Source organism: Peromyscus californicus, unplaced genomic scaffold, assembly GCF_007827085.1.
Source record: "Peromyscus californicus insignis strain IS unplaced genomic scaffold, ASM782708v3 Scaffold_12__1_contigs__length_115047231, whole genome shotgun sequence".
NCBI classification, from domain to species: Eukaryota; Metazoa; Chordata; class Mammalia; order Rodentia; family Cricetidae; genus Peromyscus; species Peromyscus californicus.
Window position 1 is genome coordinate 45,301,594 of NW_026294413.1, and position 15,398 is coordinate 45,316,991.

The 15,398-nt window shown below is 39.6% G+C and overlaps 1 protein-coding gene across 4 annotated transcripts in view; it reads left to right on the forward strand.

The window, feature by feature from the left end:
- Positions 1-13,712, forward strand: part of Dgkh (diacylglycerol kinase eta) — a 185,865-nt gene extending 172,153 nt beyond the window's left edge. For all 4 annotated transcript variants that reach the window (XM_052732665.1, XM_052732666.1, XM_052732667.1 and 1 more), the window contains one exon: positions 2,456-13,712. In XM_052732665.1, the coding sequence (XP_052588625.1) occupies positions 2,456-2,542 (87 nt within the window). In that variant the 3' untranslated portion in view covers positions 2,543-13,712. The remainder of the gene's footprint in view (positions 1-2,455) is intronic.
- The last annotated feature ends 1,686 nt before the right edge of the window (positions 13,713-15,398 follow it).

The following is a 15,398-nucleotide window of genomic DNA, read 5'->3' on the forward strand; positions in this document are numbered from 1 at the left end:
AGTTGCGTACGGGTACCTGGAAGGATAACTCAGTATCTACAAAGGAGTCTTGGGCAAAATTTGGTCCATTCATCCAAAGAAACAAAAAGTCAGAAATAAGGTATGATAAATACAATAAAATAAGTATACAGGTCTGGAGAGATGGAGACTGGGCAGGAATCTAGCCAAATCAATGAGCCCCAGGTTCAGAGAGGCCCCATTTCAAAACTACGCAAGGCTTCCAGTGGAGAGATTGGGACACCAACCCAGCCACATAACCTTCGACCTACAATTTGTCCTGCCTGCACGATGTGCTGGGGTAAAGATGGCATAGAGATTATGGGAGTGGCCAACCAATGACTGGTCCAACTTGAGACCCATGCCACAAGAGGGAGCCCACCCCTGACATTGCCTGGAGGGCCAGGAACCAGAGTCTTAAAAAAAGGAAAAGACCAGAAAAAAAAAAAAAGGAGAAGACACTGTGTTGATCTTTGGCTACTACATGCACGCACAAACCACACACCTGTCTGCACACATACATCCACACAGAAACACTTCCACATAAAAGCTAAATATACAATGATGCATGCATATGATACCTGCTAAAATGGCAGCTATATCAAATGTCAAAGCAAATCTTTTATTACAACCTAACAACTAGAAAACATGTAGATACTGAAGCTGGTCAAAGGAAAGAAAGGTAGCTAAGAAGCCATTGTAACTGTGTTCCCTCTAGAAGACATTCCTCTCATTGTACCAGCACAGTACTTCTGAGTAGAATACCAAAAGTGTCTGTATTCTGGAGAATGCAGTGTTTATATGGCCTAAAATAAGATATCTGATATTTAAATGTATTTTATAAGTAGAGTACTATATTATTACAAAGTCTAAAGAACAAGTCTGCTGTTTGAATGGGAACTCTGAAGTATAGCATTTACATTCTTTTTGCAAGAAAATGATTTTTTATTTATGTGTATATCTGTGTGAGTATAAGCCATGTGTACCGTGCCCACAAGGCCAGCAGAAGGCGTAGGATCCCGAAGCTAGAGTTACAGGTAGTTGTAAACCACTTGACATGGGTGCTAGGAATTGAACTTGTGTCTTCAGGAAAAATTACAAGCTCTCTTAGTCACTGAGCCATCTCCCCAGCCCCATTGAAATACTCATTTACATTCCAAATTTATGCAACTGACATGGATTTGGGCTTGCCTTCAAGTTTGATATTTATCACATACCCAAGAAATGTGTAGAGCCTTGGGACTAATTACGTTTACCCTGGTAGCACATGAGAGCATTTGTTTTTCTGGGTCAGTTAAGTTTGATAAAAATGTTACCCTGAAATGATCCCAAGCTTGAATAGCACTAGCTATGGAAAACTTGTTTTCCAGGAGGATTTAGAACGATGGTTATGATTACTACTCTAAAGTGTGAGAGAGATAGTGTATGCTGTTTCCATGCGTGTAATTTAAATCAGTTTGATATGCTTCATTTCTAAGTTTAAAAGAAAATCCAGACCTTACATTATAGAACTGAGTGAACTTTCTTAGAACGTTTCCATTTTGTAAACAAGTCATCTTGTAGTTTACCTTTGGGAGGGTTTTAGGAAAGATGGGAGAGAATAACAGGAGAATCACTTAGACGTGCTGGGACCAGCCAGCCTGGGCTGCACTGAAAAGGAACTGAAACAAGAGACACCTTCCTTGCCTCGAAAGAGTGGAAGGAGAGAACCAACTCCCAAAAGTTGCCCTCCGGCCTCCACATGGTCACTGTAGCGTAATATAGCCAAGGACAGCCTTGAGTTCTTTATCCACCAACTTCTGTCTCCTAAATCATGGGACTTCAGGATGTGCCACTGTGTCTGGCAGGCCACAATTTTAAGCACAAAAGCTGGGTGTGGTGCATCATTCAAGAGGTTGAGGCGGGAAAATCACAAAGAGTTCAAGAGTAGGCTGGACAAGACAACAGGACCTTGTCTCCAAAAGAAGAAGAATGTGTGTGTGTGTGTGTGTGTGTGTGTGTGTGTGTGTGTGTGTGTGTGTGTGTATGAACATGATAAAAGCATGTGCCTTAAATGCCCAGCTGTCCTTCATCATTTGCCTCAATTCACAAAGGAGCTTGTCTTTAAAAAACAAAAAGGGAGAGGAAGAAACCATATTAGTTTTGACTCTTGAACAGTTTTCCTAGCTGTATATAATCCATGAAGATACCAAGAGGATTTGTATGGGGTATGGTATCTTTTTATTGATTGGTCGTTTTTTTTTCAGTATTAGGCTATTTCCGTTTTACTAGCTTAGTTTTTTAGCTATCCCTTCCAGAACCATTGAATATAAACTGTTAATAAAATGGATAAAGTAAGTGCTAATTATGATAATTACTAGTTGAAATTTTAATTTCCCGTCTTCCTTATTGGTAAACTGGTCTCCTTTCTCCCTCCCCCCTCTTTCCTTTCTTTCTTTCTTTTTTTTTTTCTTTTTAGGACCTGGGGATACCGAAAGTGGGTCATATGAAGCGAATTCTCCAGGGAATTAAAGAGCTTGAAAGGAACCCTCCCAACTTGGTCTGAGGTGCGGTCGCACTGGTGCTATTTATTTCCTGGAAGAGGAGTTCTCGGGACTCAATACAGCGTTCTTGGAAGCCGCTGGCTGTTCTTGTGATTTTCTGGTAGATAAGCACCACCGAAGCACCTCTCTGGATTGATGTTTTGCTGTGGGTGAAAGTTTTGATTTAAGGTATTAGAAAATAATTTTTGTGCCAAAAAAAAAAACAAAAAAAAAAAAAAAAACACCAAACACCCAACTCAACCCATTCCACAAAGCCATTTTCTTGTTGGGCAAACCTGACATGCTAGGAAATGCTTGCAGCAGTGAAAAGTGGGAGAAGGACCAGAGACAGTTGCCTTGTCTAAAAGGTGGACTTGGCTCGTCGTCCATTCTCCATAGAGCTGGCTGACGGAGGCTCTCTCGTGCACCTGCAGCTGTGTGGACGGTATGCAGTTGAAACTTCTCAGGCTTCCTTAGTGAAGGCATTGGCTCCTTCCTAGAAACCTCCGGGTAGGAGATGAAGAGAGGAGTTGTGTTTTGAGTGTTTTCACCCTAAGTTCCCGGTATGCACCGGTCAAAGAATATGGTGAGACCAACCCATCACATACTATGAATGATGCAAATTTAATGCACGATGTTCCTGCCTGAGTTGTCCTTCTTTTTCTTGCATGTCATATATATTATTGTAGTACTTCAATAGCTTTAATGTCTGTTATAATGAAATTTAATTTATTACCACCCAGCTACCCAAGCACTTTTCGTTGGTTAAGGGCACTTTTCTTCAGTGTGGACTTTTAAGTAAATACTCCATACTGAGACTCTGTGAACATTCATCTGTGCCATGATCAGCAAATGATATATATCTTATGCAAACCAAATTTATTTGCCTATCCCAAACCATGGGTATATGCATTAAGAGACTTGTTGGGCCATTTTCATAAGCTTTACATGTTCTGTTGCCTAACAGAACTTATTGCAACTTTCCAAACCCAAATCCTCACATTTTGTTCCCATTTTTTTTTTCATTTCAATTTAATAACCATTTTGAGTTTCTGCTTGAATTTGTAAAACTGTGGACATCTAGGAATTGTCCAATGTCTCAGCTAAGATTTGCCCCCTGAGTTATCTGCACCAGCTGAAGCAATTATTGACATGAATTCCCCAATGAAAGAAATTTAGTTTTGCTTCTTAAGGGCTTTTTGTATTATTATATCACACACATTTTGATAGTCTACCAGGTAGAAATTACTTTCCTTTTTTTAAACCATTGTATGTCAGTGTTGCTCAATAGAATTACCAAGTTTGAAAGCCAAAGGTATATATGTCAAAAAAGTAAAACTATCTTTATAAGTGTTTTCTAGTCATTATATGCCAAAAATCAATTGGAATATTTGGAAGTTCTATGAGATATGAGAAGCAAGCAGGTTGTTGATCCAGCGGATACAGTTTTGATAGTAATCTGCTAGTTGCCCAGTAGATAAACACACACACACACACACACACACACACACACACACACACACACGTGTACACTTACATGCCCATATACCTTTACCTATATAAATGCACTTACTCACATGTTGTCTTGAGATACAGATCCCTGATACTTTCCAGACAATCATTTGCCCAATATTTGACATTTTATTTCTAACTTGGGTATTTACTAGTAAAAAATATTACAAAATTTAGATACCTTTAAAATAAATGAAGACCTGGCCTGAAGTTCAGTGGTGGGGTTCTTACCTGGAACAGGCAGAGCTTGGCTCCACCCACAGCAAGGCAAAAACAAAAAATTCTACAGACAATCTTGATGGGTTCCTAACCATATAAGTATGTCTGACTATATATTTTTTACCTAAGTTGTGCACAATGGAAGTTTTCCAAAGATAATTCCTATCGAGGCTTTTGAGCTGACAATCAGCCAATCACTTAGTGATTTTGATGTTCTGCACACCTGTGAAGTTGAAGGTCTCCTTTGCAGTCTCTTTTGTATACCGCCTGGTGAGTACCCTGCCAACACTTCCTGTGAAACCAGGTTATCAGAGGACACATTCCCAGAGGTCTCCCCAGATCATTGTTTAGGAGAAAGGGCTAGGGGCGGGGAGGGACTCCAGCATAAAGACCACTCCAGGTCTGTGTTAATATAGAAACCATTATTGGGTTTTCACCTGCCTCCAATACATCTCTATCAACACACACAAAAACATGTTCTAATGGCTACTTCCCTAGGGGTGGGCAGTGATTGGCTTTTCCTTTGTTTGGTAATCTTTCCAGTTCCTGCTAACACCTTTTATGTGTTCTGTAAAATCCCAACTCATGAAAACTTTCATTAAGTAGAATGATTTTGGGATGACGGACATCCTTTAAGATAACAGTTTGGATGAGCGGTTTTGTCCAGTGTGAACATTTTTCTCTGTAATCCATGCCCGCATGAATCAGGGCTGGACGCCAGTGAGTTCAGCTTACCAGCAGTGTGCTCTCAGAGACTCCATCAGTCTCTGCTAGTGTCAGAAAGAAACCATCTCATCCGAGGTAGGGTTTCAAAAACAAGACAGTGGGGGATGCCTCTCACTAAGATCCAGTCACATCTGGGATGCAGAGGATATGTCTTTGATCCTTGCTTAAGTGGAAAGAGATGCTCACCTGTGCACCTGCCTGTAGCTTGCTCTTCTCTCCTCCAAATTACTTAATGTTCATTTGTCCTCCCCACCCCCAAAGGAAAGGAACAGAGTTAAGTTTAAGTAAAACTCCAGGTGACTCATCCATGTCTGCCCAAATTCTCGCTGCCTTCTGCTCCCCTTTCTCCATTACCCCATGAAACCTTTCACCTCCCTGATTTTCATTTTAATGTCACAGGTCATTTAGCAAAATGTTGGGGGCAATTAAATAAATGTTCAGTTTGCTAGATAATTGAAACGTTAGGCCATTGGAGACATACTGCTGTGGAGGAGGAGAGATGTTCTGTGGATGTTCAGATCTGTGCTCTCTGGTATTTTAGCCACTGGGCACCTGTGGCTATTAAAGTTTAGTCTTACTCGAAACTTCATTTATTAGTTGCACTATCCACATTTTGAGTGCCCTGTAACCACAGATGTAGAACATTGTCACCATTGCAAAAATACTCCATTTGACAGCAGTAGCCTGGGTCACTGCTACTGAAAATGTGGTCCATGGGCAGTCAGCATCACTGTTATTCGGGAGCTTACAAAAATTGCAGAATCCTGGAGCTGACAAGATGGTTCAGCGGGTCTGGCAACAAGTTTGATGCCAGATGACACATAAAAGTGGGAGGGGAAAAAACCTCTTATAGACTTGTCCTCTGGCCTCAATATGCCCACCATGGTATGCTCACCCACACATTATCATGCATATACACACAATAATAAATAAATACATTTTTGAATGCAGAACCTCAGGTCCACTCCAGGTCTGCTGAATTCAAATCTTCCTTTCAGTCATATCCCTCAGGCCTCTCTCCAGCCCTTAGAGACTTTAAGCTACCACTGAGCTATCCACATTTGCTCAGTTTGTTATTCATGTGATGCATTCAGTTGCTCATGACTTCATTCACACTGAACATTCCAGAAGAATATGTACTGAGATGAAGATTAGGCAGTCTCCTTCAACTTGTACATTTTCATTTTCTTGTATCAGTAGATTATCCTGTTGCCATAGTTCATGCTTGAAGGCTCATAGCAGCCCACACACATTAAATGACTCATTAGGTGTACAAAAGAACAAAAAAAAGATGAAGAATCCAAATAATTTCAAGAAAAGTAAATGTCATTTAAACATAAAAATATGCCTGAAAGCAGGCATATTTTGCTAGATTTGGATCTCTTTGTCTTATGCTAACTTATCTTGATTTTCACATGGTTCATAATCCCTTAAAAATAGTTCCTGAAAAACAATATGTTCTTGGCCTCCAAACTCAAATTGTTCAATTCTATAATGAGATCTTTTCCCAGTGATTTATTGCCAGGAATTTGACACTTAATTTTTATATTTTGATATAAATTACCCAAACATAACTTCCTAGCTACTTTGCTATACAAGAATCTTACTGTTTTTGACTCCATGGGTTATTTTGACATGAATTGACAAGCTATGAATTGAGAAATTAAAGGAGATCCCTTTGTGCATTACTTCTAGAGCAAATCATTTACAACTCCAGCTGAGCTAGTGAACTTTCATTTTCCAAGGATGAATTCTTGGGGGATATCCATTTTAATTTAGCTGTAAAATCACTTCCTTCTCAACCCTGACATCTGGAGTCTCTCTCAGCTCCCCCACCTCAATGGACACATTCTCTGTAGGTGTAAGTTGATTTTCAAACACCAAACTCTCCCCAGTACAGGTGGGAAAAAGGAATTAGAAATGAAACTTCCTCAGAGGGGACTGTTGGTTCGTGGGATAGCCTTTGCCAGTGTTCCCCAACTCGGCTGCCTGGCTTCCCCTGCCACTGCCCCACCCCAAGCGTAGTGAGCCCTGCCTCAGTTTGTTTCTGCTGTGGTGTTCTCAGTGGACTTTTGTGTTACAATCTCCCTCATATTGGTAACGATGCCTTAGCAATAGGATTCCTTCACAAAGCTGCAAGTAGAACTTTAGAGAGTGATAATTATTGTTTCCCTATAATAGGCAAAGCATTATTTTTCTTTATTGCTATTTTCCCAGGTTTTGTTTAGAGATGTTTATATTAGAAGAAAATATATAAAGGTTTGTCGATACAGAGAACGGGAGCTAAAGACAGCTGGACTGTACCTGCATTTCTCTATAGTTGTCTGTTATTTTCAGGTAAAGCAATTAGACAGAGTAGCCAGGACTGTATTAACTCAATAACAATGCTTAAGATAGGCTCCACATTATATATTATAGGTGAACAACTCACTTCCTTTTATGTAATTTAAGATACTGTATTTACATTATTTAATATACTCATTTTTTTGCACTTCCAAGTTTTAGCTGGAAAATAAAAACCAAGCCACAGCTTTAAACTTATTTAAAAATCCACGTAAAAATATTTCCTTCTAGCTACAAGTTACAAATTTTGTAAGTAAGACTTTGTGAATAGTCCGGGTATTTCTTACTATCTAGATTTCAAGAGTAAATTAACCAACAGAACACAGGGTTACTTATAAAATACATTAAAATAAAGACGTTTCATACTCAACTGATGCTATCAAAGTAGGAGAGTGCAGTTAAATATATAAGCAAACAAGGAAGGAGAATGTGTTTTATGACCCTTAATATTTGATTGTACTGTTGTTCCACACAGCTTAGCCGTTCCTACTTCTACATTCTGAGTACTGAAGACATGTGCAGCCGAAGGCTGCCTACAGAGCTGATAGGAGCTAGCTAGTGATGTGAAAGGTTTGGGTATCACAGCACACCCAGTTTTGTCAGTTATGTATTGTATACTGAAGATGACTAACACATTGGAATAATATATTTATCTAGAGCTGGTAAATATGAAAGTTATCTTCAAGCCTTCAAGTAAATTGCATTGACTTTTCTTCTCTTTCCATGGGATAAAAGTCACTTGTATGTTTCAATCTATTTGTACAACAGCTGTCTCCTTTACTGGTATTATTGATTTTCATATTACAACTTTTCTTACCTTTTTATACCAAAAGAATTACCATGCTGGTTATTCAACCTTGCCAAGATGTATTTGCGTTTGCAAGACTTTTGGCAGACGAAATATTTAATAACAAACAGATATAAAAGCTTTGTATATTTTGTGGCTTTAGGGGCAAGAATTGCACCTTTGAATTTCTCTCTATGGGACAGCGCTGACGTCAGCGCCGTCCGTCCCTTAAAGGCAGTATTCCTTAGAACCAGTTGTATAAATCAGTGCCCTTATTTATTATGTTGTGAAATGTACTCTTTATACAGAATCTGTATTTGAGCTCCTTTCATTTTCACTGCTGTGGCCTGGAGTGTAATAGCTCTGTTCATGGTTGACTTATATACTTGAAACGCTCATTTCTGTCAAACAGATGCCCAGTGTTTTCCTTCTTTAAAAACAAAAAAAAAAAAACAAAAAAAAAACCCCACCCTATTTTCTTTCCTGTCTTAGGTAGCTGAACAGTCATAGGAACTTTTCTACAAAATGGTTTTTATATCTAAAAAGGCACAACGCAGAAAGAAAGCACGAAAATGAATAATATAGTCAAGAGATCTGTTAAGCTATATTTTGCCCAATATATGTTATGTCTTCAATCTGTAACTCTTTTCTTGTAGTGGATTTTTAGTTTTGCACTGGCCAATTCCGATAAGCATTGAGTCTTGAATCCTCCCAAAGACCTCACACCTCTAACATCTACCCTTTGGCTCCAAAGTCTGTGCTGGAAATCTGTTTCCCTGTGATTTGGGGCTATACTGCAAATGGTATCCATGATGGATACTGTTTGCTTATTTCTGTCAAATAGCGAGAAAGTTTAACTAAGTTTTTCATGATTCCCACTTGTATATATTCTTGACTCAACTATTCAAAAACCCAAACATTTCAAATGCATTTGCACAACATACCATGCAGAATAAAATCACTTGTTTTCAGGGAAAGAACAAGGATTTCTGTTTTCAAAAATCCCACTGAAAGTTGTAAATCAAAGAAAACACTTTAATCCCTAAATCCAACTGTTTTCTATTTATGATGTGAACAGCAGGTGAATTGTAAGTTATTTAAACCTATTAGGAAATTAAGAATTAGTTTGCTTTTAATGACAGAGCTTTATATTATACTGTTGTAGATGCATTTATTGAGGATAGAAAAAAAAAGAGAATATGTTAGAACTTGTGGCAGTTTGGCAAGGCCTAGGAACAAAGAGTTTGAACACATCTTTCATGTTGTGTTGTAGGTCAGAGCACACATGAAATGTGTGACATGGTGGGCAGTGAACCTCAGAAAGTGCCCCATTGGTCATGTCTGAAATCCTTCCTAGAAGTTAGCTAATTAACTCTCCAGGGAGCCCATTTTGCTGCAGAAATTTATAGGTTAGTTAGGAGGCACTTGGGGTGACCTAATCTCCATGACATTTGGAACAGCTCCTGCAAATGTTTATTTCACAGGGTAGAGATGTCTGTGCTTTCTCAACTCAGCAATAGACGCAGTGGGAACCAGTCACAGGGGTTTAGATGGTTCCCGTAAAGGACAAGATAAAGGTGACTCAGTCCATACCATGAACACCAAAGAAATTTTCCTGAATTCGCTGAGCCTTGAAATGTATTAGCTGTGATACCTTTTCCTTAATACTTTTTTTTTTTAATTTATAGTATTTATGTAGAACTGACCTCTTGGATCCTGAAGAGGTTCATTCTGTTCCACCTTGTCAATGGCTCATAGTCTTTTGTACAAATAATATATTTTGATGCCTTGGGTTCCCAGTTCGAAGAGTTGCCCCACACTGCCAGTTACAAGTAATTAATCATTTTTCTGCTATAAGAAAGGACAGATATCAGCATGAGTCCTACCTTGATTTACCATTTCTTTCTCAGTGTCATTTTAGTTATAAAGAAAGGCATCCCAGTTATCACATGAAAAAAAAAATCGTAGTAACCCTTGACATTCCATTTAGATGTGGACACGAAGGGCAGGTGGCTCAGTGGTAAAGTGGTTGTTATGCAAGTTTGAAACCCTGATTCAATTCCAACAATGCAAGAGTAGAAACAAACAAACAAACAAACAAACAAAAACAAAACAAAAAGTGAGGTTGAATGAGTAACATCTGCCCGGAGTAGGTCATGGGTCTTTTAATCTATATAGCATTCATTTCAGCTAGAAACTCACTCCTGAAATCTTCAAACATTTAGGGTAGTTTCAGGTTTTCTATGATCATGTTAAATGGCTATTTTATGGAGATAAACAGAGTTTTCAGCAAGGCTTTCACCTACTTCCTTAGTGTAATTACCCCAAGAAGAGACCTCATGAAAGCTCTAGCTTAGAAGTGAAGCAACAGGATTCTTTGCCTGCTTTCCCTGTGATATGCCTCTCTTGATATTTCAACATCTTCCAAAATGGCATCTTTGATCTAGATAGAGCACGGCCTCCTCCCTACATTCTCTGACTTGGAATAGTATTCCATTGTGCAGTGTACCTCCAAAAACATCCCACAGAGAAACAGAAGCAGATGTCCTAATTATTGCCACAGTGGAAATCCAAGAGAAATTCATTAGAAATCACTGCAGTTAAAGATGGGGGTTAGCGAAGTGTGAGCTTATTTTCATAGGACATTTTGATCTAATGATTTAGATCAAATTCCCCTTTGATTTTAGCCAGTTGGTGAAGAAGCCATACTGGCTGATTTCTGCTCTGAGAAGTTCTTTATCAAATATGGCAGTTTATTACAGCATAGCTTGATAACTCAGAGCTCCTGTGGCCTCCCTTCCCCCAATATTGGGATTCTAGAAACGTGAACACTATATGACATAAGGAAAAAGACTAAATTGGAATTCATCTGCATGCTTTTTCTTTGAGTTTATTTGTATTTTGAGATATGATCTTAACACATGGTCCTATCCCAGGCTGGCCTCAAATTCACTATGTAGCTCAGGATAACCTCCAACCTGTAATTCTTTACCACAGCCTTCTTTCTCTATCACAATAATGACAACTTAACTTTCATGATGGCTGATCTCTAAATGATTATTGTAGAATGATTTGGTACATTGACTGAGAGAAATTCTTTTGCTGGGAATTTGTTTCCCCCAGAGACCTGCCCTGGAGACCTGCCTGAGAGTTGACCCCACTATAGCTGATATTCAGTATAACTTCAGCACGTGTCCTATTACAGATGTCAGGTGAGAGGCCCCAGTGTTTGAATGTGCAAATGAGACAGGTCTTGGTACCCACAGTTCTTTTGTTCCCTCCACTTTTACTTGAAAAGCCTTCAGAAAGATGATGCTGTGTTTATGACAACATTATGCAAATTGTGTTTTTCTGACAAGAAATTTAAAATGAAATATGGAACAGAACAAGTGCTTCATCCTAATGGAGGTTTTAGATTATGCAAGTAAATTATTTTATAGGTTTTTTTTGCTATTTATTGCATATATATATTTTACCATCCCAGAAGTTCAAATGGCATCTTGAGTTCTGTGTCTCCCTAGTTGCACTAAAGTAATAATTCTACTGCCTTGTCTCTGTCTTCACCATTTTTCTTTCCCGTTCTTTTGCTAATTCTTCAGCAACCCAATTTCCTACTTGCATTCTCTCTTCCCAGAGTACAGAGACACACCTATGTTTTGTCTTCTCTTTGCTAAAAGTCCTTGAGTAGGCTTTCCTGTCCCTTAGCAGCATGGACTCTGTATTGAGCATGCTGCATGGGGGTAAAGGGCTGATCAGTGACTTCAGTGCTGGCTGCCCTGCCACCCCGTAGGCATCCTCCACCCTTCATTAACCTTTCTTAGCCCAGGAATGTAGAAGAGCTCCAGTGTGTGGGTTCAGTACCTTGGCATAGTGGCATGCCACAGATCAGCTCATCCAAGGAACTGTGCAAAGTCAGTGTTCTGTGAAGCACTGTTGGATAGCCTCCAACTTGTAATGCTTTGCCTCAGCCTTCCTATAGCATGTTTTTATTAGTTGTTTTTGTTAATCCACCTCAATGACAGCTTAACTTTCAGGCCAGTATTTCATCCATGCTTCATGTATAGTCAAAGTTTTTCTATTAATATCATGTTCAGTTACACATACCCAGACAGACACACCTCTCCCACTGAATTTCTCTATTATTTTTGTAGTCCCAGAGTCTAGCTAGTACAAGTGTGTGCTTCATTAATCCTGCACTACACTACTTCTACCACTAGAGGAGCTGTGCTGGACTCCAGTGTCCGCTTTATAGAAAAGGGTGAATCTCAGGTTTATTTTGGGAAGGGAGAAATTCATGACATTCATAGCAAAATGCATGAGGGGCGACATTATAAACCCCCAGGGGAGGATGGAGGTCACACTGTCATGTTTCCTAGGAGATGGGAAAGCTCTGTTTGAAGCTGCAGGTTGGTGTTAGCACCTTAGATTAGCACCTTAGCTATGGAGAGCAGAAAGTAATGGCATTTAACAGGTAGCACATGTATCTTGGCATACAGTAATACACTAGTATTTGTACACCACAAGGTTCTGATATGTAGATGAGACAGCAAACATTTGAGTTATGATACTGACTTCTAAATATTTATTGATGGGTAGGCTATAGATTTCCTTTATGAGAATGAAGAAATAAACTGTCTTTATCTTTACTGTCAATAAGGTTTCAAGGGGAGGGCTTTGTTGGTTTGTATTTTCACATTTCAATAAGCATATATTGAAATCACTATTTCCCATCATATAAAATACCAACCATTTCTGTGTCCCTTAGCAAAAGAAAGGTCTCCACTTGATAACTTTATGCTTAGTTCAGCTTTGCAAAAGGTCTACAAAGGAACTGGACAAGGAAGGCTGGGCACTGTAACCTTCTACCCAGCGCGTTCATTTCACTTTCAATAAAGATAATCAGGACTTACCTCCCTCCTGTTACCATCATGGTAAAAACCTAACAGCGTAGTTCCTTCTCCTCTGTATATTAAAAAAGATAGTTTTAATTTAGCCTCACCATATTTATAGCTAAGAATTTACTACATTTTGGTAGTCCGTTTTGAAACTAAATCCTTATATCTGAAAGATGCAGATAAAGTCTGCCTCTTTATTACACAATGGCCTCTGTTTGCTACAGAAAAGAGTGAAACTTTTACCTGCTTAGCACACTTGCCATTGAAATATACCTGACAGAGCAGAGGTTATAACTTTGGCTCTGCTTACTTTTAATAATGATAAGACGTGAGTTTTGTTTGTTTACATGCTGTTTACAATGGCATAATTTTTAAAATCTATATGACAATTGAGATATTTATTGCATACTATTTTAAAGATGTTTTAATGTGTTTTCACCTTTGGAATATATTGTTACATTTCCTTGTACAGATAATTTGGGTGGCTTTGTTAATGTAGCTAATCATTTTTATGACTACTAAGTGACCAGTTTCGGTGCCTTCTATTGTGGGATGCATGACTATGTATTTATTGTAAGGAAGTCACTGATGTGTGTATTTTTGTACTTTGCTGAGAGTAATGGTTGGTGTACATGATGAGAGACGTCTTTCCCAAAGGGCACTGCCTTCAGAGCAACCTTCTCAAATAAAAAAAGACTGTGTTTGAAGGTGTGAGGTCTGTGCTTTTTCTGGAGGGAATTCATTGGGATGATTTTAAGAACAGTACAAAGGGGTTCTTTGTACCTTTAACTACCACTACCGACCCCACGTCCACACACCATCTTGAAAAACAGGAATAGTCTAGACGGCATCAAAACCAGGATGCTGGTACTGATACGGTCAAGTTGTTCAACAGTTGAGTCACCCCAAGGACCCACTACAAGGCTTCTCTTGCTGCCCATTTGTGAACACAGCTACTTCCCTTATGCCTTCATCACCCACTTCCCAACCCCAGGCAACTGCTAATCTATCTCCATTTCAAAACGTTTATTATTTCAAGTACGTTATATAGTAGAATTATGTGTGACTTTGTGTGATTTATCCCCAAGATACATCCAAATCAATGTACATATCAGTATGGATTTTTGGAGCTGTTTAATTTTTGGATTTCAATTTTTAATTATTGATGGATAATATTCCATGTGGTAGAGTTACTAATATTAAAATCACAATTTGGTTTACCCCTATAGAAATAAGCCCTTGAAGTTCACTACAAAGTACTTGTTAATTCACAGTGTGGGAGCTGGAGAGATTACTTAGTGGTTAAGAGGTCCTTAGTGCTCTTCCAGGGGTCCTGAGTTCAATTCCCAGCAACCACATGGTATCTCACAACCATCTAGAGTGGGATATGATGCTCTTTTTTGACATAAGATATACATGCAGATAGAGTTACTCATATACATTATATATATATTTGGTTTTTCAAATCAGGGTCTCTCTGTGTAGCCCTGGCTATCCTGGAACTCACTCTGTAGACCAGGCTGGCCTTAAACTCACAGAGATCTCCCTGCCCCTGCCTCGAAAGTGCTGGGATTAAAGACATGCACCACCGCTGTCTAGTATAAATAAATCTTAAAAAAAAAAATTGTAAAAAGAAAGCGCAAAACAGCGCAGTGAGGAAACCGGTGTGGTGTGACTAGGACATAACCGCAGGGAGAAGAGGAAGACAGACATGGAGTATGTAGGCAGGGAAATAACTAGAGTTGGGGCCCCCACTGACTATGGGTAAATGAACTTGAAAAGGGCTGAGGACAGGGTGACCAGTTAGAGGGTACTGAGGTCAGTTTTAGCGGGATGGACAAGAGGAAACAATAAAGAGTACTTCCTTGTTACGGCCTGGACTTGGAGATGGGCAATAGCCGAGTGAGGAAGATGAGCTCGGGAAGAAGTCTGGGCCACTTTCCCGCGGGGCTAAAGTGACTATAGGGTGTTGAGAGCAAACAAAATGGAGGGAGTTACGGAAGGGAAGACAGAGCTGAAGGCCAACCTCTGGTGAGCTGAAGTCCTAAGAGAGAGTGAAGCTGTCCACAAGACCCTTGTGAGCGCAGAAAGGGAGTCCCACAGCGTTAGATGGGGAGGAGAGGGTGTTGTCCTGATTATTCTGACAGTACTAGAGGAAGAAGGTAGGAAATGGAGCCAGCTGCCTCAGCCTGAATGAGAACTCACACCGATCGATGCTGGCAACAAAAGCAGACAAGAGCCCATCCTGCTGCCCAGGCTCTCCCAGGCTCCTGTGGGGCAGCCGAGGCCCACCTGCCTAGGGACGGTACCTCCCACAGTGGGCTGGCCCCTCCTACTTCAATTATCAGTCAAGAAGATGTCTCCAAGACACGTCCACAGACCATCAGGATGGGGTAA